The sequence below is a fragment of the Trematomus bernacchii genome, unplaced genomic scaffold (genome assembly GCF_902827165.1).
Source record: "Trematomus bernacchii unplaced genomic scaffold, fTreBer1.1, whole genome shotgun sequence".
In the NCBI taxonomy this organism is placed as follows: domain Eukaryota; kingdom Metazoa; phylum Chordata; class Actinopteri; order Perciformes; family Nototheniidae; genus Trematomus; species Trematomus bernacchii.
In genome coordinates this window covers 2,618,311-2,643,364 of record NW_022987797.1, presented here as the reverse complement: position 1 = coordinate 2,643,364, position 25,054 = coordinate 2,618,311, and the positions used below count along the sequence as shown (strand labels likewise).

Genomic DNA, 25,054 nt, shown 5'->3' with positions numbered 1-25,054 from the left:
AATAAAAGTGCAATGTTGTCAATCCTTGCCTCAAATGGGCTGAGTTCCAAAAATATAGAAAAAGGGCCTACTATGCAATTGTGTTATCAATGGTAGGCCAAGCTTAAAATTGTCAAATGTATTTAAATAACGTCAAGTTCTACATCAGTCAATAATAACAAATAAAATCAATAACAAATAATATCAGTCAATAATCACAAATAACATCAATAACAAATAACATCAGTTCAAAATAGAGAAAATCAATAACAAATCAATATATTCATACATTCAGGAAATACATTCAGCAAGCCAGTCATCACTGGATTATTGGTGACTGCAATGAGCCTGTCTTGCACTACACATATTTTCAAAACGCGGTTGCAGGCTTGATAATGCCACTCTCAAGTCGCGCTCAATGTTGAGCCTAGATCTGTATTTTGTTTTCAGTGTTGCAACAGCTGAAAAGCCCATTTCACAGAGATAAGATGTGGCGAAGGGAAGAAGAATGTGCACAGCTCTCCGCCCAATGGTTTCAGTTGTGTGTGTGTGAGCAGGCTCGGATTCGCCATCGGGAGATTCAGGACTTTTCCCGGTGGGCCGCTGCCGTTGGTGGGCTGCTGCCTTCGGTGGCCCGCTGGCTCTGGCTGTGGACTCTCACAGCGCCACTGCGCCGGTACCGCATCCGCCGCCGCAAACACCCGCCGTTGCGAGGCTCCGGCGGCTCCGGCGCAGCTGCGCTGTGAATGTCCAGCGCTGTTGCGAGTCTTCGGCTGTAACAGTCCACTACCGCCCGCGAGGGCCCAGGTTCGATTCCGGCCTGAGGTCCAAAAAGTTTATTAAAAAAAAGAAAAAAAATCTCCCGTTCATCGCATCCATTCGCAACCCACCTATCACATCTCTGCGCACCACCAGTGGGGCGGGCCCCACAATTTGAGAAACGCTGGGCTAACGTGAACATCTTTGCATCAAATAAAAGATTGGTTCTAAGGGAATAAAGTTCTAATGCATCATACAAATATTAATAAAATGGTAAAATTACATCAAAAATAAGACTTATAATATGGTTATTCTTCTTCACTTGAACTAAATGCAGTTAAATCTTTTGTTATGTATATTCATTTACTACTCTGGACTGTGTCTTATTCACAAAGTTTTCTATAAGCTGGGCACACATTTTAAACATCAATATCGCAGTCTTTGAGCACTGGGAAAAGCGCTATATAAATATTATGTATTATTATTATTATGTACAATTGAAAGCAAATTTGTGATCCGAATTATATTCAATTATTAATACTGTCCAACACTGTACACAAACATAAAAAAAAAATGTACTTACCTGTATGTAACGCTTCACTGTAAATGTTTGGCTTTGTCCAAAGATGCAGTAACTGAGGTACTGGTTTCAGTGTGATGATTCAGTTGTGACCTTTTATTAGAGCACATTCTAGTGTAAATATGTCAACGTCACAGTAAGAGCGGACTGGGTCAGCTGGATGCTCGGCATGAGGAGGGAAAATATGTCATGAGGAAGTGCTGCAGAGGTGGAGATTTGGAGGGGATTATTGATTTATCTAATTAATATGAGAGTCTTAATGTGTTGTAACTCAGAGGCTGTTACTGACAACACTGCGCTCCTTTCTTTGTTCCCTCCTGGGAGCATCGCACAGTTGAAGCCGGGACGGATGAGGAGGAGCCACGCTCTCCTCTCTTTGTGCAAAACGGAGATGAATTTTGGTTCTGAATTAGCACAGCGCTGCTCCTCGTCTCCTGATGATTCTCAGACGCAGCACCCATAAGGCTCTTCAGATTCTTTCTGCAAGGGCAAGTGGGTGGGATTGAAAAGGGAGCAGGCCTCTCCACTGAGACGGCTCGGAAGGAAATCTGTCTGAGTCTGCTAAATAAAGTCTGCTGTAGTATCCACTTTGCTTCAGAATATAAACATACATCCTGGAGGTTTACAACATTCATATATTCAGAGGTTTTATTGTGATATTCACAAAAGCTACAGAGCAGAACATCTTTTTTCTTTTTATTGCCTTTTTTTAACCATACCTGTAATTTGTTCAAAATACAAACCCATGTTTTCACATAGAGCACACATAAAGCAAGACAAATAAACATGCCTTATCGTATGCCTTAAATCTTCAAGCATTTTATATAATAAGTGAAAATGTATATATAAACTGTTGCCTATAAAGTTACCTCTTCTCATGAAATGATTGTGTTTGTAAATAGTGGGAATGGAATGTCTGAAAACTAAATTATTCCAACTTTATGTGCAACAGTATGTATATGTGTATATGTATATATATATATATATATATATATATATATATATATATATATATATATATATATACACATATACATATACATAATAACTTATAATGTCTTTAAAGTGCAACGTCTTGCTTCAATTCATAGTAAAATGAACTTTATCAAGGACTGAATAATAGAGAGATAATTATATAAATATATACACACACACATTTATACACAGCCCTACATACGTTCATATATGCACATGACAATGAAAAACAAACTAGCAAAATATTACGAGAAAATATTGGAAGTGCCACTGGTCCAGGTAAAAAAAAGGTAGGAATAAGTAATATAATAGAATAAGATAAAACAGAATGTTGGAAACAAATGGAAAGTACTGCATATTGTAGTAACATATAAGAATGTGGGTTGTCATTATGAACATCACATTTTTTTTATTGAAAACACATTTGCAATTCCAAGTTTGTTTCATTATTGATCAAACTGATTATTTTGCAATATTCACAAAACTGTGTCTCAGGGCTTCTTAACATTTAACAACCTATTAATGTGTCATACCCACTTAACAGGAAGAAACTCAGCTAACTGACGATATGAACCATTTTTACCGAAACGAAACACAAGTCTAACGCCAAGACTCTGAATTAGCACTAAGCGAAAGAGTGCTAACGCACTTAGCACATAACTCACGGTAGCAATATTGTATACTTCATCGGATCTGCACAAACTAGATATCATCTGAAAGCTGAGATTCCACAGATTCCAATGGTATAAGTATCATCACTGTGCGACCAGAACTCACAGCAGCGAAGGCAAGCAAAGACAACACACAACTTCACTTTACGTGGCCAAAATGGCAAATACGTGTTACCTTTGCTGTTTTCTGATCAAAAGTTGTGTTCAATGGCATTACAACGCATATACACGCTGCTGAAGGTTAATCCAATGTCTCTGTGTCACTTTGAAATGATTACTGATAATCCATCATCATATTTATGGCAATAAGCCTAGAAACTATAATTTACATTTTTTTTACTATGTTCAATCTGAATTTACTTTAAAATAAAAAACATCTATATTGATTCTGACTTTTCTACATCCAACTCACAGGTTTATCATTGCTTTGAGAAAAAAGATGATTCATTTACCCCTTTTAGAAGTTAAGATATAGTCATTTGTTCTGGGCATGTCATTTTCGAGCCTGAGACCTGAAAAACAGGCTCAGGGCTTAACAGGTTAAGGAAAAATGTAATCAAGCGACTCATTTTCAAACTTATAATCAGAAGTCCTTTATTTATCCCTAAGCAGGGACATTTACATTGTTAAAACAAAGGGGACATGGCAAATACAAAATATAATTGCTATCAATTAAATAAAACTCATTAGTATGAATCCGAGGTAAACAACATGATTAAATAACGTTATAAAGCATTATAAAAAGTGAGTAAACATAAAGTATTGAAGTAGCTGCCAGTTATAATAACATTTATAAATGGTGTTAATCATTTCAGCTCTTTCTGTAAGATACACGCAAATAAGGCTCATAATCATTACAATTGCACGTGTGTGGGTGGGGAGTTCCCTGTTCTTTACTTATAGCAGACATGAGATGACATGTCACATGTGACCTAACATTTATATACACCAGTGTGTGTGTTTGTGTTTTAAGGCTGCCACATGAGTAAGCAGCAGACTGTTGTTTCATTTTATAAAACGGCATGCTTTTTCATCAATATACATGGGGGACAGGTGTGTAGGGATAAAACAATTTGGCACAAAGCTGAAAAAAGCCTCTGCATGCTTTTCTTTCTCACTTTTATCTGATTATTTTTTGTTTGTGAAAGCAACAGGAAGTACACACCTCTTTTATCTTACCATTTCCCTTTTCTAACACTTCTCTGTCATACATAATTACTTTCAATCCAATCCACTTTATTTCTATAGCACATTTTAAAAACAGAGGGTTTGCCAAAGTGCTTCACAGCGAACATAACATAACAAAATATAATATTACAAGAATAGATAAAAGGCACACATAAAGGCTATGGACAGACAATAAAGCATACAAATAGGTACAGCATAGCTCAGACTGACTCGAAAGCCAGGGAAAAGAGGTGGGTCTTTAGGCGGGACTTAAAAGTTTGAAGAGTGGGGGACAATTTGACAGGGGGGGGGCAGGTCGTTCCAGAGCCTGGGGGCTACCGCTGAGAAAGCTCGGTCTCCCCTGGTCTTTTTCTTTGTTTTAGGGACTACTAGCCGCAGCTGATCAGCCGACCTCAAAGGGGGTGTACACCTGTAGGAGGTCGGAGATGTACTGAGGGGCCAGCCCATTAAGCGATTTAAAAACAAACAATAGAATCTTAAAATGAACTCTAAAATGGACAGGAAGCCAGTGGAGGGAAGCCAGAATTGGTGTAATGTGCTCATGCTTGCGGGTTCCTGTAAGCAGCCGAGCCGCAGCGTTTTAAGGCCAGAGGAGTATTTTAGCACATTTACTGTCAGTTCCTTGTAATGTCGGTAAGGAACTTTGTCTTGCGGTGCCGGCTGTAGTACTGACTGAATGGATTTAATTCAAAAGTACAAGTTTTACATTTCGGGTTGCAGAAGATTAAAAAAAGTCATGCTTTTCTGGTTATTACCCGTCCCCTTGTGTGTTATGAAGGTTTTTATGCATGTAAACGGTGTGCAGAGTCACAAACCCTCAAAGTACACCCTGTAGCGAATAAAACTCTAACACAGAAAATACCTCCCCAAAACGCCTGGTTGGAGATACGTCATTGTCCATTTGATTCTTCCATTTCGTTCCGGGTACGGTATGATGTCATGCCGTACCCGGAACGAAATGGACCAATCCGTGAAGCCGTTACGTTACGTCCGCGGAGCCGTTACGTTAAGCCCCCGCTGATTGGTCCAAATTGACCAATCCACGGACTTCCTCACACACACATCTGTGTGCAGGGAGCAGGCAGCTCAGCTGATTTCTCCTCCCTGGCTGCAGGCTGATAACAGACAGTTGGGATCGCGGCGAAATTCTCCCTGCAGACCCATTCTCACAGCGTCTATCAACCTTTTTCTTACTCAATATCAAGCCACACTTATTGTTTTTACTTCGGCTGTGAGTTTGTGTGTGCTCAGGATGAGTTTGGCTGTGTATCCTAAACAAGGAAACAACAACACCACGGAGCTCAGCGCGATTCACAACGTCCCGACCAATCAGAGCACACTGTGCTCACAGGGAGGGTGGGGGCTGGAGCTATTGGAGCTACAACGAGCCGTTAAAGGCAGAGAGTGAAATTCAGTGAATACACGTAGTTTACAGAGATGCTGTATGAGAAACCAATGTGAGTTTCGAAAATTGCACAATATAAATCTATTCTAGTAGACCTCAACAATGGAATTATGATCAGTGGAAATGGCCATGACATGGGCCCTTTAACATGGACTCACTGGTGAGACAAGAGAGGTGACGGCATGCAGCTGAGTGAGCCTGCAGAGTGAAAGAGGACATCTGCTCATTTTCAGGTTCATGTTTCTATATTTTGCTACTACTGTGATATGTCTCCATTCTTTAATGTTCAAAAAGGACTACAGTAACATCTACAGTAAACACATTGCTGGCTCTTAATTAGCTAATGCAAGCTTTTCATGTATGACCTATGATGATGTTATAGATCTCAAACTAGGACAATACAGAACACAGATCACTTTTATGACATTTAGGACAATGTATTTTGTATTTCTAAATTGTGCTTGGCAATATGCACTTGTTTATCGGGAATCTGTTTTTGTAACCTGCCAAGGAGCACTTTGTGCTCTAAAAGCACTTTGTGTCTCATACTGCCTGTGCTGCAGCACCTCTTTTCTACCTCTGTCTGAAACCAGAGCCCAGTCTGCTCTGATTGGTTAGCTGGCCGGCTCTGTGATTGGAAGTAATCAAAGGAGTCCAATGGAGGTGTTTCAGACATAATTTATTAATCCCTCTCCTCTCTATACACACACGTGCAGATAGGAAAGGTGGCAGAGCAGAGAGGCTTCCAGTTATCCAGAGCAGTTTCGAGGTTAGGTTCAAGGTTCAAGGTTCAAGGTTCTTTATTGTCAATCTGACATAGCTACAGAGTAATTATGCAGTTGAAAATCTTATGTCACAGGCTTCTCCAACAATGCAACATAATAACATAACATAATAACAATAAGAGCAAGAGCAATACAAAAATAATAATAGTTATAAAAATGAAATAAAGTTATGATGTGGAATAGTGCAGTATGAGTCTATATACAAGTTATTGGAATGATATATATATATTAGGTATTAGATACATACTACTGAGTAGCAGTTGAATGTTTGATGTTGTTTCAACAGTTCAATTGTTTAACAGTCTCACTGCCCGCGGGAAGAAACTGTCTCCGAATCTTCTTGTCCTTGCCCGGATGCTGCGGTAACGTCTGCCAGACGGCAACAGAAAGAACAGTTTGTGGCTGGGGTGATGGGGGTCTTTGATAATCCGTAGTGATTTCTTCCTGAGCCGCTGGGAGTAAAGGTCCTCCATGGATGGCAGCTCCGTCCTGGTGATGTGCTGTGCAGTTTTCACCACCCTCTGTAAAGCCTTACGATCGAGGTCGGTGCAGCTGCCGTACCAGGCCGTCATGCTGCCAGTGAGGATACTCTCTATCGTGCACCTGTAGAAGTTGCAGAGTATCCTGGAATCCATTTTGAACCTCCTCAGCCTGCGGAGGAAGAAGAGCCGCTGTCGAGCTTTCTTGGTGATGGTGGTGGTGTGAAGAGACCATGTCAGGTCCTCAGTGATGTGGACCCCAAGGAACCTGAAGCTTTTGACTCTCTCCACCGTAGTCCCATTGATGGCGATGGGGGCGTGTCCCTCTCCCTGCTGCTTCCTGTAATCCACAATCAGCTCCTTTGTTTTGCTGATGTTGAGATGGAGGTTGTTCTCCTGGCACCAAGATGTCAGGTTTTCGACCTCCTCTCTGTATGCCGTCTCGTCATCGTCTATGATCTGGCCGATGACGGTCGTGTCATCAGCAAACTTCACGATGGTGTTGGAGCTGTGTGTGGCCACGCAGTCGTGGGTGAACAGGGAGTAGAGGAGAGGGCTGAGCACGCAGCCTTGAGGGGCACCGGTGTTAAGAATCAGGGTGGAGGATGTGATGTTTCCCACCCGCACTGCCTGGGGTCTGCCCGTCAGGAAGTTCAGGATCCAGTCGCAGAGGGCGCTGTTGAGCCCGAGGTCTCTGAGCTTGATGGCCAGCTTGGAGGGCACAATGGTGTTGAATGCTGAACTGTAGTCAATGAACAGCATTCTCACATATGTGTTCCTGTTCTTCGGGTCCAGGTGTGAGAGGGCAGTGTGGAGGGTGAGGGCTATGGCGTCGTCTGTGGACCTGTTTGCTCTGTAGGCAAACTGCAGGGGGTCCAGAGATTCAGGGAGGGAGGAGGTGATGAATAATTTGACTAACCGCTCAAAGCACTTCATTATGATGGAGGTGAGTGCTACTGGGCGGTAGTCGTTGGGGCAGGTGATGATTGTCTTTTTGGGGACAGGAATGATGGTGGAGTGTTTAAGACATGTGGGGACTACAGACTGCAGCAGGGACCTGTTGAAGATGTCTGTGAACACCTCTGCCAGCTGAACTGCACACACCCTGAGAACACGGCCAGGGATGCCATCAGGTCCAGGAGCCTTGTGTGGGTTAACCCTTTTAAAGGATTTACACACATCTGCCCTATTTAAAACAAAAGGGCAGTGTAGCTCCTGGTCCCTCTGTACCTCCACAGCCTGGCTGCTCTCAAAGCGTGCAAAAAAACTATTTAGCTCATCTGGGAGAGATGCGCACGCAGACACTCCCGCAGCACCCCCCGCTGCTCCTTTGTAGTCAGTCATTGTCCTTAGTCCCGCCCACATATTCCTAGTGTTACAGCCTTTGAAGTCAGATTCCACCTTCTCTTTGTACTGTCTCTTTGCATTTTTTATTGCTCTCCGGAGATCATACCTAGACTTCCTGTACTCCTCCAAATCTCCCGCTGTGTGCGCGAGAGTGCGCGCTTTCAGTTTGCCGCGCACCTCACCGTTTACCCAGGGCTTTTGATTTGGGAATGTCCGTACAGAAACCTTCGGTACCACGTCATCGATGCATTTCCCAATGTAGCAGATGACAGTGTCCGTGTGTGTGTTGATGTTATTGTCCTCAAACACACTCCAATCCGTAGATGCAAAGCAATCCTGCAGTGCTGAATCTGACTCCTCGCTCCATCGTTGTACTGTCCTTGTTATCGGTCTGTCCCTTTTAAGTTTCTGCTTGTAAGCAGGCAACAACAGTAGTGAGATATGGTCTGATTTGCCGAAGGGAGGGCGAGGGAGAGCCTTATATCCATTCCGGAAAGGGGAATAAACATGGTCCAGTATGTTTCCCCCGCGCGTCGGGAAGTTGATGTGTTGGTAATATTTTGGCAAAACCTTCTTCATGTTGGCGGTGTTGAAATCTCCGGCCACAACGAACGCCGCATCTGGCCGTGAAGTCTCGGTTTTATCAATAAACCCAAACAGCTGATCGAGTGCCGTGTTGTTGTCGGCGAGTGGCTGCGGCGGGATATACACTGCTGTTATCACAACAGATGTGAATTCCCTCGGCAGATGGAAGGCCCGACATGAGATCATGAGGTGCTCTAGCTGTGCGGAACAGTCCGATGAAATAATCTTCACATCTGAGCACCAGTTGTTGTTAGTCATTACACACACACCGCCTCCCTTACTTTTCCCCGAGTTTGCAGTCCGGTCCTGACGAAAAATAGAGAATCCGTCAGGGACAATAGCGGAGTCCGGGATAGCGGGGTTGAGCCAAGTCTCAGTGAGAATTAACACGTTACAGTTCTTTACACGTTACAGGTGCCTTGCCTCGGCAGTGGCCTAGGAGGCGAACTGGCACCTCTCCAGCTACCAGCTCAATCCATATTTTCTTTTTTGGTCGGGACGTGAAGCGGCGACCCTTCGGTTCCAAGACCAAGTCCCTACAGACTGAGCCACTGCTGACTGAGGGGCCACACAGGGATTTTAGCCTTTGCAGACAATTGAAAAAAAACTGATTGAAAAAAATGAAGCATTTGAAATTTAGATTCAGCTGGATTAGTCAATAATTCAATGCGAACAAGAAGAGACTCTTTACTGTTTTGATATTTATTACGTTTTTTGGCAGTTACGGTCAGCCCTGTTTTCTTGATCTTCTTATTTTTCATCAAGATTATTTTCAAATCTCCCAAAAAATGTATACTTGTTCAATGTAAAAGAAAGATAATTGACTTTCTTTATATATTTCCAATAATTACTTGTTCTCGCATTGGTTGAAGCACTCAGCATTTGGTTGTATTCCTTATTGTTCCCTTTAGATAGAGTGACCCCTTGGAAAATTACATGTACGCTCACTCCAATAACGGAAGTTGTTCAAATCGCAACTGAAAATGACAGTACTCGAAACTGAAGCAGTTTGTTTGCTTAAAAAGACTTCGTTATTGTATTGCAAGTTGTAACCTAATTAGCTTCCCCAGAAATAAAATGTTTGACAATAAAGTCAAACAAACGTCACAGTTATAAATGCAATAAACAGTGGTTAAGGAACGGCGAAGATATAAACCTATACCAACAGGCTAATAGAACAGTTCAATATAAACGGAGAAAAGAAAAAAAAAGAAAAATTCAGGAAGTCCTTATTTTTACAGTTGCCTTACATGCCCTGACATAACAAATATAATAAAAATACACATGGGGTTGAGCATCAATTTGATTATATTATATTAATATTTCATTCAAACTCTTTAAATGGATTTGCTTGATTGACAAATTGCACACAGTCATCCGGTGTCTCTATGGCAACAGGAGATGAAGTGACGAGGCTGTGATGCAGTATTGTCCTGTTTTCATACTGGTTCAGTTCAGTTTCCCTCCGTGCCCTCCACATGACGCGTCCTCCCACATGACAGACACAATGCATCACACAGGCCCGCCTCTCAGCACAGTGTGTGTGTGTGTGTGTGAGAGTGTGTGTGTGTGAGTGTGTGAATCTCAGGGTGCTGAGTGTCCCACATACCCCAAAGCACTTCACTGGTGGGAGGTGTGTGGCACAGTGGACTAGTGCGTTGGTGTTCGGATCAGGGGGAGCACAGGTTCAAACCCCACTGCAGTCAGCATGTCATTGTGTCCCTGGGACACTTCACCCCAAATTGCTCCTGTGGGCATTGTCCACATTATTGAGTATGTAAGTCGCTTTGGATAACAGCGTCTAACAAGTAACATGTAATGTAATGTAATGAAACTTAGTCACCTGTTTTATTCTCCTTATGGGCATTTAGTTCTGTTGTTCAGTCTGTCAGTGAGGTTGATAATCTGACCGCTTCAGTTTTAGATGATAAGAGTTGGCGTTTGTGTAAGTAGTAAAAAAAGTAAAACATATTTATTTAGGATTATATTGACCAATATGGAGTGGAGCAGTGATTACATATTTTTGTAAGCTGACATGGAAGTTAGCATGCCAAGGGGTCCCTCCACAAAAAACGGTGGCATTGTCTCGATTGGAGTTCAGGATATTTCAGAAAAATAAGATCTTTGGCAAACAAATGATACTTACACATTTTGCACCACCTTTAACACCACTTTTATGATTTCTGAGGCATAATTTCATGATCAGAATTAGGGATGCTCCGATCGATCACTCACCGATCGAGATCTGCCGATACTCACTCTCTACCGATCGATCGGTGCTCTCTAAACATGCCGATCGCGAGAGCCGATCGCATGACGTAAAATACATGACACTTTTCTCTGTGCGCGGCAAAACAAGCTCGCCAAAATGGCTTCACCGGTCTGGCATTATTTTAAGGTGTCCGAAAAAGACAGTAAAATAGCGGTATGCAACGTGTGTGTGAAGCAGAAATCCTGCAGCTCCACCCGCTGTGACGGACCGGTGAGCGGAGCGAAACACACAAGAGTTAGACCTAACACACTTAGCTATTTTATCTACCTCTGGAACAAGCTAAATTATATGTATTCTTCACTGTCGGGTCACTCATTACTGGATCAGTGAGCTGCATGAGATACTGACCGGCTGTCAAGAGAGGGGGAGAGAGAGGGGGAGAGAGAGAGGGAGAGAGGAAAAGAGAGCGCTTCCGCTCATTTCTCCCGTGGTATTATCCAAAGTGAATGTAAACTTGAATAATATACATAATTTGAATGTAATAATTAAGTTGATTGTTGTTTGTGGAAGCTCCAGTGAATGAGCCCCATTAACTGAGTTTTAAACATCACTTTAAATGGAAGATTTAAAGTGATGTTTAAATCTTCCATTTAGGCCCCGCCCACTCGATCGGATCGGCGATCGGTATCGGCCGATACTGATTCCGGCGATCGGCGATCGGCCCCAAAATTGGCGATCGGAGCATCCCATTCAGAATAAAGAACTAACACACATCGAGGATGCATGACTTCACGTGACCACCATTAAGCTAAAGGTGGCTAATGTTTGGCGTGATGACACTTAGTAGTATCTTTAAATCACTAGTGGATGTTTAGTGATGTGTTTAATGTCCTAGAACGAAACAAAACACATATTACGCTTGTTTTTTCACCCCAGATCTTATTCTAGGCATCCAACTTAGCGAGAACTGCAAGTGCTACAATGCCAACTGATTTCCAGGTTTAAGGACTCATTCCTGCAACAATTAATTGCAACTGCAATGTTAGAGGGAATGAAACGGAGAATAATTGAGATTACCATTTGGAGGCACTCCGTTATAAGAGTTTCTGTTATTAATAAATCAATGGATTTATTGATACCAACCGGCGATGGTTTTCATAAACAATTAATATGTTTGAGTAAAAGAAAATAAATAAATATTATCAAATGTTCTCATTCAAGCATTTTCAAGTATTCATGCTCTACTTCTGTACGTTTGATTCTCCATGACAGGTGTGTGTGAGGAATAAATAATGGCACAATAATCGCAGACAGACTGTCTCCTTCACAATTAAACAACTTTATGGACATAAGGATTAAGTGTCACACAACACTTTTAAGACGGCAGTTATGAGTCTGGAGTAAACTTCTGTGCAGATGCTGCAGTTATCCCTAATGGTACAGTTGGACAGGTGGTGTGTGTGTGTGTGTGTGGGTGGGTGGGTGGGGGGGGGCTACTGATGCAGAGTGCTGTATCACAGATGCCATTTTATCATCCATGTGTTAAGCAGCGAAATGACAATTCTGCTGAATGTCATGTGGAGAGTAAATAGAAAAATAAAGAGCACCTGTTCTTTCCATGAGGCAGAGTGAAGCTGGTTAGCTGCTGCTGAAATCACTGGTTCTTTCAAGGAGATGCATTGAGAATATAGAGTGAGTGGGCTTAGTCTTCAAGTTCATCCGAACTTTAAAAGTCCCTGCAGCTCTTTACCCGACTGGTTCACTTGTGTAAAACTAATTTACTGCGAGTAAACCTCGCACTCGGTTTGTATCTGAAGTTAGTTTGAATTTTGTTTCTCGACTGGGGGTATACTGTATATAGACGCCTACAAATTCAGAGGTCCAGTTGTTCGATCCCCATCCCCTGCAGTCAACATGTCGAAGTGTCCTTGGGCAAGATCGACCTAAAATTGTTTGCGTAGCCATGTCTACAGTGTATACAACTTTATCACTGTAACATTAAGGATAACTTTGTTTGGATTATAAAAATACGATACGATCTGATAATACCTGCCATATTAAGTTTCTCTTGCATCACAGCAGCTCCATTTGAAACATCAACAAGGAACCATATTAATATACAAGGAAACATACATTTTACATAACATTACAAAAGCTTCAGTTAAATAACATGTAGGCTAATGTAGGATACCACTCCCAGATCTGAACAGTGAAGATGTAGCTGCAGCCTAAAGCCAGTTAGCCTAGCTTAGCATAGAGACGGGAAAGAGCTTCATTCCAGCATCTGTGATCACTCTGGGGCAGCTGGGGCTCAGGGAGGAAATGGGCTTCAACCAATTGTAGGGTCAGTGGTTCAACCCTGCACTCCACTGACACGTCAATGTGTCCTTGGGCAAGATACTTAACCCCAAATTGGTGAAGTGTATTTAAGTTGCTTTGGATAAAAGCGTCAGCTATATGACACATTATGTTATGTATGTAACAAACACTACTACATGCAAACAATACAACTTAAAGTACTTCAAGGTTCAACATGTAAAAATCTAATTTTTTCACTAAATAGCAAGTGTTGGATATACAGTCTTCATATCTGTTGTTTTATTTCGTAGTAAAGGCCTTTTCTTTTAATGCTACTTACTTTTGGAGATCTCAAATGCAGTTTTTTTTCATACGCAATCAGTGTTTCCCCTAGAATGGAGTCATAGCAGCGGTGCTAAGGCACGCGGGCCCAGCCAAATGTGTGTGTGCGTGCGAAGTGCGCCCCGCCAATATGTTTCTGTGTGTCTGCCAGCACAAGAAAGGCTCTTGAGGCTCTACAGGTGTATTTTGCTAAATCACCTTTATTGAACATACAGTAACACAAATACTACACATCCACATAATAAACAATCAAAATAAATGTATGCAATTTAATTATTTTAACCTGCTTTATTTGGGGTGGACCTCACCTCCTCTAGGGGGGTCCGGGGGCATGCAACCCCGGGAAGATTTTTTTTTTAAATGTTGAAGTTAAATGCATCAATCTAGTGCACTTTGAGCACAAAATGAATTTATGGATACAGCTCTCAACACTCATATGAAAGGGAGCTGTATACTTTTCAATAATCGGATCCAGGAACTCAAGGGCTTGGTCGACGGAGTAGGACTCCTGGACTGGCCAATCATCTTCCTCGGCCGCAGTAGCGAGAGCGTCCGCTCTTCGCTGTCTGTCGGCCAGAGGGAGATGGGCACAATGAGCACATGACACCTGCTGGGCGAGAGCTGCGTGCGCATGCTCCGACCCCAGGCAGGATTCACATCATGAGTAGGCGTGTAACGGTTCACAAACATTACGGTTCGGTACGTACCTCGGTTTTTAGGTCACGGTTCGGTACGTTTTCGGTACAGCAGAAAAAATGATCACAAAACATAAAATATTTTTTGTTTTTTAAAAATTATTATTATTAGTCTTTTTTCTTTTGGTGATATTCACGTTCGGGTGATGCCTTTTCAAATGAGTGTGCAAGTTTGATGTATTGCCAGCCGCGTAACCAATTTTAGTTGAACATTGCCGACAAACAGCTTTGGTTTGGTCCACTTGTCTTTGTCCGTCATCCTTGTACGTAACTGCAAAACCAAAATGTTCCCAAACCGGAGACTTCAATGATGCTGGAGGATTTTCGAGCTCAACTTTATCTGTGTTCGCCATTTCGACAGTTCCTCAAATTACTGACTAAATTTGAACGCATCCCTGTGACCAGCTCTCATAGTATGCCTCTCGTCCAATGAAATGACTTGGTCGCTCTATGACGCGTTGAACCCAATGTGAGCAAATTACTCTGAATGCTGCGACGCAGCACCTGAGATTACTTCCAAAAGGTTGTTCACGTTCTCAATTTTTTACGTTTAACGTTATATTCGTTCGGTACGGGTACGTATACCGTTACACCGTTACACCCCTAATCATGAGTGCCGGTCATAACTCATTATGAACCCCGTCTGGCATGAGGAGCAAACTCTAACACAACCCTGATGTTTAAGGATCTTTTTCGAGGTGGCTCTTAAAAGAGCCTTTACTCTTTAGTGTCTCTACAGTGCTTCAGTACCGGGGTGCTGAAGAAAAGAGGGAGCAGATTGTCGGGCCTCCTTCCTATTTATACCGGAAGTGAGTCCGAAGGTGTGGCCCACCTCGCAGGTGGGCGTGGACTACAAGGGTTTTCAGTGCTGCGCGGGTGCGTAGGGGATTACCCAATAGCGATAGCCTTAGAGGGCGAAGCCTATACGAAATAGAACCTGGAGATTGCATCCCAAAAAAGGTTTGCATAATGTTGAAAATGTGTGGGAGATGTTGTGAAGCTGGCTGGCTCTGTTGTGATTGGTCAACAGCTAACCTATCACGTAAGATGTGTTGGAGCGCTAGTCAATAGAAGCGCGAGTGTTACGTAGTGATATCATTATGTTATGGAAGTAAACAAAGGAGTCCAATGGAGGCATATCATGTGTTTGGGGTTTTAGCCTTTGGAAACCATTCACATGCACATAAATATTTAACAAACAACAGGGAAAGGAAAACCTCAAAAAGAGAAAACTAAATACTTAAAATGTACTTAGTTTTCTTCTTTGCACTGGCTCTGTGTTGCACCTGTTCTGTTCTGTTCCTGGTTTCCAATGGAAAACCTTAAAGCACAGTGTTCCTGTTTTTAGCAGCTCCCAATTAAACCAGGCTCTACCAGACATGTTAGGACACGGCAATGGTTCTAATTATGCTAATTGGACATGCATGTATAAAATACCATTGAGAAAAGTTGTCATATGCGTCCGTACGGTTAGCCGTCACTCTTGTGGTCAGAGGGAATGGATGCAGACAAATACAAATGTTCAGTGTCCACATGGAAGTTGCATGTAGGTCACATGCCTCCGGGATCGGATTTTGTACCGCACATCCTTGTGGTCCAGATAAAACGGGAAAACATGTGACTCACTGCAGATTTAGCTGCTCACTGATTAGGAAACATCAGATCTGTGTCACATGGAAGAATGGCAAAATAGAATTGAGATTATTTTAGCTGCATTGTGAATTTTACAAGGTCTTAAAGGAAATGTTAGTGTAAATATCTGTAATATCTATCTGTCTAATAAGGTTTCACACTAGCACAGGAGTATTATGCCATTACAAATATCCACCCATAGGTAAGCTTAACAAGTTCTACATTCTAATAAGAACATACATGTTGCCAGGCAGTGCATGTTACACATTACAATGACTCCAAGAATGTAGATCTGTTAACATTTTGAAGTTGTTAACATTCAAATACAAAAAAGCATGTGACTACAGCTGAGTAATTGATCAACAAAACAATTTACAAGTATTACATGATCAGATTTTAGCCTCTGCAGACCATTTACATGCACTTAAACCGATATAACTCTACAGGAAAGGGAAAACCCGAGAACATATAATAGGGCCTTTTTTAAAGTGAAATGTCCATCCTATGATACCAAACATTTCTTAGTTGCAGTTTCACAAACATTAAGATACGTTACCCTTCATTATTTAGTCAAAATAAGCTACCAATTAATATATCTTCCTCCATGTGGGATTGGTTGAGAAAGCTTGGCAGAATAAAGCATTTTCAAAAAAATAAACTTAAACTGATCATAGATAAGCCCAATTCCCAGTATATGTGTGTAGTAATAGCCTATATAAATATGTCCTTTTTCGTAATAGATATTGTGAAAATAGAGTTGTGTTAATATGCTATTTAATATCACAGTCGGAACCGAAGCCAGTGAGTTCTGAAATAAACCTTCAATGTTTTGGAGTAGTAATAAGACAGTTTTATGCTGGAGAGTTCAGTTCCTATAGATATTTAAATGGTCTTGTGGAACTAGCTGCTGCCCCCCTGCCTGCTTTTTTTAAAGCACACCATACTGTATATTCAGAGGCATTAGACTACATAACACTGCTCAGAGGTGACAGAGCAGAGACACTGAGGTTGATTTGTAGTTTTGTTCTGGAAGAAAAGTGTTCATGTGTAGCATTTATTCACTTCACTACACCGGTTTACTACTCCTGACATCCAAATCACTCAGCAGCTGAAATATAGGTTGAGATGGGACGGCTGTCACATAAGGGTACACTAAATAAACCCAGTATAAATGTTGGAATTTGATTTCTTAAAGCCCTGAGGACGAAACATCCACTTTCTCTCATTTACTCTTGTGGGTAAATTTGGTAAATGTTGTAGTCTCCCCATTAAGAACTTTTCACTGTAAAGGTAATTGTATAATTTGTGAGAGACCATGTCCTGCTTGGCTCTGAGGTGGTGTCTAATATTACAAATAAAAAATGTGCCTCAAGTGGCTTTTCAATATTTACAGTTGACGACCTCCGTCAACTGTAAATATTGACTCGTTTCTTATAAGCAAGAACTCTCCCCCAGACAAGCTGTAGGTGTTGTGTTCAGGGGGGGGCAAACAGGTGTGTGAGCTTAGCTTTCTTAATTATTGCTCTAAAATTAGCAACCTGCCGATAAAGACAAGTCTGACACATCAAATGTTTAATGTTATCTGGATTTAGAGCTTTCCTGCTTCACTTGTTGAATATGTGTGATGGCTGTGCGATGGCTGTGCTGGTTTTTCTTAGGAATTATTTGAAACATTAAACCTAATTCTCAAGTATATTACAACATTTGTTTTGCCCAATGCCACTTCAGTCACAACATTTGATTTATATTGCATGATGTAGTGCTGCTAAATACTGATTTGTTCATGCTCTCTGTGTTTCTCCCACCAACATCCTCTGCGCAGTGCACACTTAGCAGAATGATGGGTTTTAAAATGAGTCTTTTATTTTCACTGTATTACAAATGGAAGTCCTAACAGATTTAAATATCTTTTGTGTTGGGAAGTTTATAGACGGGAAAATGGACGTTAAAAGGTGCAGGTAATGTGTATATGCACTACTCCCTGTCTCGATTGTTCAGGTGGACTTTCACTAAGAGCTCTCATCTCTTGTTTTTCTTTTTTTCAAGAAACGCCAGGTTATCATTCTCACATTCAAGCTTTCCAGTCCAACTGCCATATTTATACGAGTATCATGGTTTTCAAAGATGTGTAAGATAAGCGGCTGCGTTTAAACTTTTACTCATGTCCTTGAGTTTTTCCAAACTCTAATCCTAGTCACATTTGAACTACTTAGGGCTGCCAAATTAATAAAAAAATGTATCGAAATCTGAATACTGAAGATTGATATATGCAATCTTTAGAATGCAGGAGGTGGAACATTTGTTGAAGGCTAAATATGTTTTAAATTCAATTTTAAATAAAGTATTTTGGAGCTGCAGAGATATCTCGGCCTAATCATTACTTTGGTACGGATCCTCTTAAAAAGGTCACACCATAATCATTTCATATTTTTTCAAATAATGAGAATTATGATTTAAAAATGATGATTCCTTGCTATATTGTGAATAATATTGCAATTGCAATATGTGTCAAAATAAACGCAATAAGTTATATTTTCCGAATCATGCAGCGAAACCCTACTGAAAATAAGACTTACACTAAATCATAAAAAAGCTTAACCAGTGTTCCCTTAATATTTAAAATATCCTGGAGTGCAGAGGATACCTCCCATCCTAAAGGCTTAAGCCAACCATTTTTTGGGCGTCAGGTAATGGAAACTCATTCATTTGCATAAAGTGAGAGAAACTTTCTCTAGGCGGTGCTTCTGAATGAGTTTCAGTAATATCCTAGAGAGCCGTGCTGTTGAATGAAATCTATTGGCTGTGGTCCTACTCCACATGCCTGCATGAAACCAACCCCAAAGGCAGGGCTGCTGTACCTGCGTTTCTCAAAGACTCTCTGATGCAGCGTGGAGATGTGTGAGATGTTCTCTTCTAGCTATTGTGAAATAAGTCTGTTTCAACATTTCTGTGCTTTTACTGGCAAAAAGCAAACACTGGAGCAGAAAAGTTTCCACTAAAATGTCAGACAAAGCTAAAGGTGTTGACCCTAACCCTAACACTAAGTGTTTTACAAAAAATGGCTAATTGCGATTATTTTTGACTACAGAATTGCATCAGGACCTTCGTTGTCTTCGTTGTCTTTGAAGAGGATCTTTACCAAACAAATATATTTGGTTACGTCTGTAGAATGTGATTTGTAGGTCAGGATATCTCTGCAGCTCCTCAATAACACCTCATTGAATATGGTATTTTAACACATGTTTAACCTTTAACACAAATGTCCTGTGATTTGAATGTTGTCTCATTGTCCTGCCCTTACTCTGTCCTTCATTATTATTTTGAAAAAATCTTTCTCGATGTCTTTTGCGAGGAAAGACTGAATCAGGGCTCTCATATTCCAGGAGATGATATTGTTCCATTTTCTTTTTTAATGAGTGTTTCTGAATGTGTTTCTGTACCGGTTCTTTCTATTGGGATCACGGCTTTCTAATGATTAATCATCAAATTACTCATTTATATTTTTGGTGTGCATCTTAGCAAAAAGGTAAAAAATCTTTTTTTCAGTGAAACTTGGCAGTTAGTTAACGTAACATATTTTGGTGAAAACGTTTGCAGCATGCAGAGATCTATGGCTGTGATGTTATTGTGTAACTGGTTGTCAGGTTGCTGTTGTGTAGAAAGATATTAAAGGCCCACCCTCCCCTCTCAGTTTCCTGCTGAATAAACTAATAATTCCCATATTTATTAGGGTGTCAGTGGTCATATGCTACTTCTGTTGAGAGTAAAGAACATTTGTAACACTTAGCGTGTCATTGAGCAGTGATTTTCTGCTTGTTGTACCTTGTAGATGTTAATTAGTGCCAAATTAAGTGCAAAATGTCAAATGTTCTCATGTAAACACAGCTTCACAGTGGTGGCCTTTAGCAAAATCAATTAGGCCCCGTCAACACCAAGGCAGGCACATTAACAAATGCTCTTTTTATAACAATGGGTCATTTCTCTACAATTTCTAATAACGCACATTTTTATCATTGCAATAAATGATATGGATTTCACTCTGCACATTAGAAACTCTGTCTACCTGTTGTTTTCCAACGTCTCCTTATATTTTTCTTCTGTCCCAGTAGATTCTTAAAGTAAATTAGCTTTCATATTAAGGCTTTTTTTCTCATTTGTGAAAATATGAACTTGCAGTCTATCTAAACACACACTATCTGAACAAAACTCTAAATGTTATTAAAATAGAACATTTCATTTATTTTTCAGTTGGTTAACAGCAGAAGTGTACTTTACTGATAACAAGGGCTCTCAATCAAAACACATATTGAATCACCCAATGTACATGGTAAACTTGTGATTTATCATGATTATAGAAATGAATCACACATTTTGTATCCGTCCTAAATGAACCTTAAAGGGATATATATTTCTTTTTAATGAAGGAAACAGAACGCGTTAAAAAAATGGTGCCATTAAAGGAAGTTGGAGACGAAAGTTAACATTCAACTTCACAAAATGTTACTCTCAGTGCCATCGTCTAATGACACAAAACATTGTCAGTGCTGTTTGTGTCGTGTGCGTTTCTGAAAGTAACACAAATGATTTCCTTTTGTGTGAACAGATGCAGTGAAGGGATAGAAGATGAAAATACACAAGAAGGACAAGCAGCAGGTTTGTAATGAACACACACAAACACACACATAAACACACTTAAACAGCGCACACACAGAAGACCACGTTTAGTCTCCTGAACGCCTCTGTCACAGTTCCAGCTGTCTGTCTTGTGTTGTAGAACTGTTCTGTTGAAGGTGTTTTAGTATTCCTTGTTGCATTTTTGTGATGGCTTGCTGTTTTTTATATTTATGAGTCGGGCTGAGCAGAGTGATGAGTCATTATTTCTTTCGTGAGTTTGAGGTGACACAGCAGTCTCTCGCTGAGCAAGAGGCCTCCGTACTGCAGTGACAGGCTGCGAGCAGCACCGTTACAGGAAAACAGAAGCATTACCTTTTTATTTGTTATTATACCAACTCGATCATTGGATAAAAACAATTATGATTTCTATAAATGATTCAACATTGTTGTAGTATTACTCATCAACAGCTCAAAAGGCTGTTGTAGTAACTCAGAATCAACTCTTTATTTTCAGCATAATTCAAGTGAAATAGTTTTTAATGCTATCTTTAAACTGTGATATTAAACAGGAACAAATAACCACACACCTGCCTGAAACGCCTCTTCCTTTTCTTCCGTAACATAATGACATCACTATGTAACACTCAGGCTTTTATTGGCTAGTGCTCCGACACATTGTATGTGATAGGCTATTGGGAGGGACATTTCTAACTCCTTGACCAATCACACCAGAGCCTGCCAGCTAACCAATCAGAGCAGACTGGACTCTGGTTTCAGACAGAGGGTGAAAAGAGGTACAGGCAGTATGAGAAAAATAAAGAGCTTTTTGAACCCTAAAGTATGGAGACATGTCACAGTAGAGGCACTAAATACAACCTGAAAATGAACATAATATTTCCTCTTTAAACACACTTTCTTAACAAACACCAGCTATTTGTAGAAAGGGAACACATTTTTCATTAACTGGTCTTGTGCATGACTTCACTGATTTTGCACTTGTGAAAATGAAAAAAATAAAAGAATAGCTGGGTTAACTGATAAGCTTCCTGACCAGTTTCGATGAACATGGTGCTCTTTTCAGGTCAACAGGTTGACGTAAGGCACACCAACCTAAATTGTTCAGTAGTAGTAAAGTTTCTCGATGAATACATTCACTCTCTACAAGCACCAGCAGTGCCATATTAATTGCTTTGCTGTCACAGTGCTTCAAAGTTACAGGAAGGGTGATTAACATAATGATTACTAACGAAAAAATATATGGAAAATGAAACTACCCAAGCAGCTTTGACGACCTAAAACTATTAAAAAACTAGTAAAAGAAGTTGAAAACTCATATTTTCCCAACTCTTCTTATCTGTGATTTTGCTGAAAATCATTGAGCTTGAAAACAAATGTTGTCCTTGTTTAAAACCCATCTGGCAAGTTTAGCAGCAGAGGTGGGGTTTCGCCGGTCAACATGTCCGTTAAAGTTTAAATCTTCCGGACAAAATTAGAAAAGTGCCGGTCAAAGGTCTTCTTTGTTATTTATTGAGCTTTAAAACAAATGAATAACGACTCTATATAATAATATAAGAATAATACACGGAGGACGGAGCCTCTCTTTTCCTCCCCCTCTCCTGACAGCCCGTCAGTATCCGTGGTCTCATGCAGCTGGCTGATCCAGTAATGAGTGACCCGACAGTAAAAATAAACATATTTATAACTAGTTTAGGTAGTTTGAGAGGTAATTAAAATAGCTAAGGGTGACTTGATCTAACTTGAAGTGTGTGTTTTGTTCCGCTCATCGCTCCATCACAGCGGGCGGAGCTGCAGGTTATCATGCAGAGCTGCGTGTCTCCTCTCCTGTCCGATTAGACTTCACTCGCGTTTATGTCCATATCGATCAAATCTAGCTGGAAGCTCCTGCTGGGTGCACTGTCCTGCGAGATACCGGGACCTGGCTCGAAACACTGGGGCTATTGCGTCATCGTTAGCAGGAAATGATCGTTATAGGGCGTAATCACGAAGCCGTTTGACCCCCCAGAGCGTTTCGTCCGCAGATCTACCCACCTTGGGACCCGTTATCGTTATCGTTTTCTGTGTTTCCATGTCGGCCTCGTGTGGCCGAACCGTCTATCTGATAGAGAACTGTAGCAGATACAACTGTTATCGTCCTCGTGTGGCTGCAGCCTTATTCCGGATGCTGCGGTAACGCCTGCCAGACGGCAGCAGAAAAGCAAAAAGTGTATCCATTGCTGTTAGTATACTTATTTTAAGCCATGCTGACTTATATTTCTCAACAATCATTGGATGAATAGCCATGACATGTTGTCAAGAGGACAGTTTTTAGAATTGCCGTTTTAGTATTGATATTATTGATGCCCATAGAATCAATTGTTATAACTTTGATGATCCTCTGACTTTTCATCTTTTCATGTGTCTAATACTTTGGTTTATGACCAAATACCTGCGAAGCTAATGACATCATCATCAGCATCTGTTGTACTGTATGTTACACAATGTTTCACAATAATGTTTTGTAGGCCAACCTCGAAGTTAGCATCACATAGGCTACTTTAAAAAAGTAAATGGAAGTTTACCATTGGCTTTTGGAATATTGCAGGAAATGAGCTCTGTAGCAAAGACACACGTATGATTTGTACACGCTTTGTTCAGCAGGATAAGCTCCACTTATTAACACCACTTTATTAATGTTGAAGCGTAACTGCAATCGCTAAAAGATGAACAGCTATTATAGGCTATAAACGTTAAAATGAACTACATCAAATGTCACAACCTCTAAGCTAAAGGCGGCTAATGTTTGGTGTGATGACGTTTAGTGGTCTAATTTATTCACTTGTTACCAGCTGCCGTTTTTATGACGCTTAGAATATTCGAACATTCATGAGTGGGGTATAAATAAAACTTAGATATAAAATATAATAAAATCGTAGAATAAAACTTCTCTCTCTTGAGTTTATGATAACCAGAGATCTTATTTCAGGCGTTTAATGAAAACCAAATAAAAAAAAACAATAACTTTCAGACAAACAAACCAAAAGTGCTGTAATGCTAACTCATTTCCGGGTTTGAGGACTCATTCCTGCACTACTTTATTGCTAGCATGCTAAGCTAAGATTAGCATTGCAGCAGGGGGAAGTTTAACTGCGATCACAGGTTAGCAACACATCCAAACATAATGTTTGCGAAGAAAATATTTAAAGCATGTTAGGGGCATAATTGGGATTTAAAACTAAAACACAATTTGCTTGTATTTAAGAACAGAGTGCGGTCTTACAGTAACATCAGCCTGTGTGAGGGGAAGTGATGACATTTTCACTGATACTGTGATGGTGTGTATGGTATCACATCTACATTTCCAATTATCTGATTATCTGCCTGCCACATCTTGAAACAACAGAGTGACAACGTCATCACGGCAATCATGTGTAGAGGAACTGATGTGTGTGTGGCAACATTCAGAGAGGCTGTAATAGCACTGACAATAAAGAACAAGCTGACAATTTTAATAGCATGTTCTCCTGCATGAACAACACTCTTCTGTGGTGGTATGCTGTTCAAAGTGAAATGTCTTGTTGAACAGTGAGGTTCGGGATCTCACAGGTGTTTTCAGGGAGGAGCATTGTCGCATTTATAGCCGCTTTCACACCAAGTACTTAGTGCCGGCACTTAGTGCCCCAGCACTTAGTACCCCCATGGAACTAAGTACAGATCGCGTTCACACCTGAATAAAATCCCTGAGGGAAGATTACGCAAATGAGCCGCTGACGTCACTTTGTCTTCTTCTGCTTTGGGTTTACTGGCAGGCCGCAAATCACTTCACGGCGTATACTGCCACCCGAAGTCCCCGGCCGGAAGTCCCCGGAGTTGGGGACTGGCTTCAGTAGAAGCTGCTGAGACTCCCAGCAGCCTCTACTGAAGCCTTCCGAGTAAATCGCCAGAACGCCGACACTTCCTCATCACTCCACCGCTCCCATGTTTTTTTTTGTGTTGCCATAAGTTATTCTCTCTCCGTTGGTGTGCAGGGCTAATGCTAATGCTAATAATGCTAATGCCAGCAAATACAAAACTTTTCAGAGTTTTACGGGCCGTGGTTTGCAATTCGCCCAGCCAATAGAAATTGGTACTTTCTTCTCCCCTGGATAGTACCACCTCTCTAGCAGGGACTAAAAATGGGGGTAAAAGTTCCCGGCACTAAGTACTCTTTTTGGTGTGAACGCAAAATAAGGGGTACTAACGGAACTAAACGGGAAAAGTACGGGGAAAAGTACTCCGGTGTGAACGCGCCTAATGATCTTAAAAAAAACGCTGGTCTATGGTCGCTGTCGTAAATCTGGTTAAGTTGACCTGACGTTTCCTTCTGTTATTGTTTGTGAAGATTTCTGGGTTCTGATTGACTTTTTTGATAGAAATGTAGAATTTTTGCTGGCTGTTGCAGTTTTGAGGAAAAGTAATGCTGAATAATTTCTATGTAGTTAGATACGCATGATCAATGGGCCCTATTATGC

At 40.9% G+C, this 25,054-nt stretch overlaps 1 protein-coding gene across 1 annotated transcript in view; it reads left to right on the top strand.

Annotated features, from left to right (window-relative positions):
• The window catches only part of chd6 (chromodomain helicase DNA binding protein 6), a 129,611-nt gene that overhangs the window by 15,692 nt on the left and 88,865 nt on the right, over window positions 1-25,054 (top strand). The window contains 1 exon segment of the mRNA XM_034149866.1: window positions 20,536-20,585. Within this exon segment, the coding sequence (XP_034005757.1) occupies window positions 20,556-20,585 (30 nt within the window). The 5' untranslated portion in view covers window positions 20,536-20,555.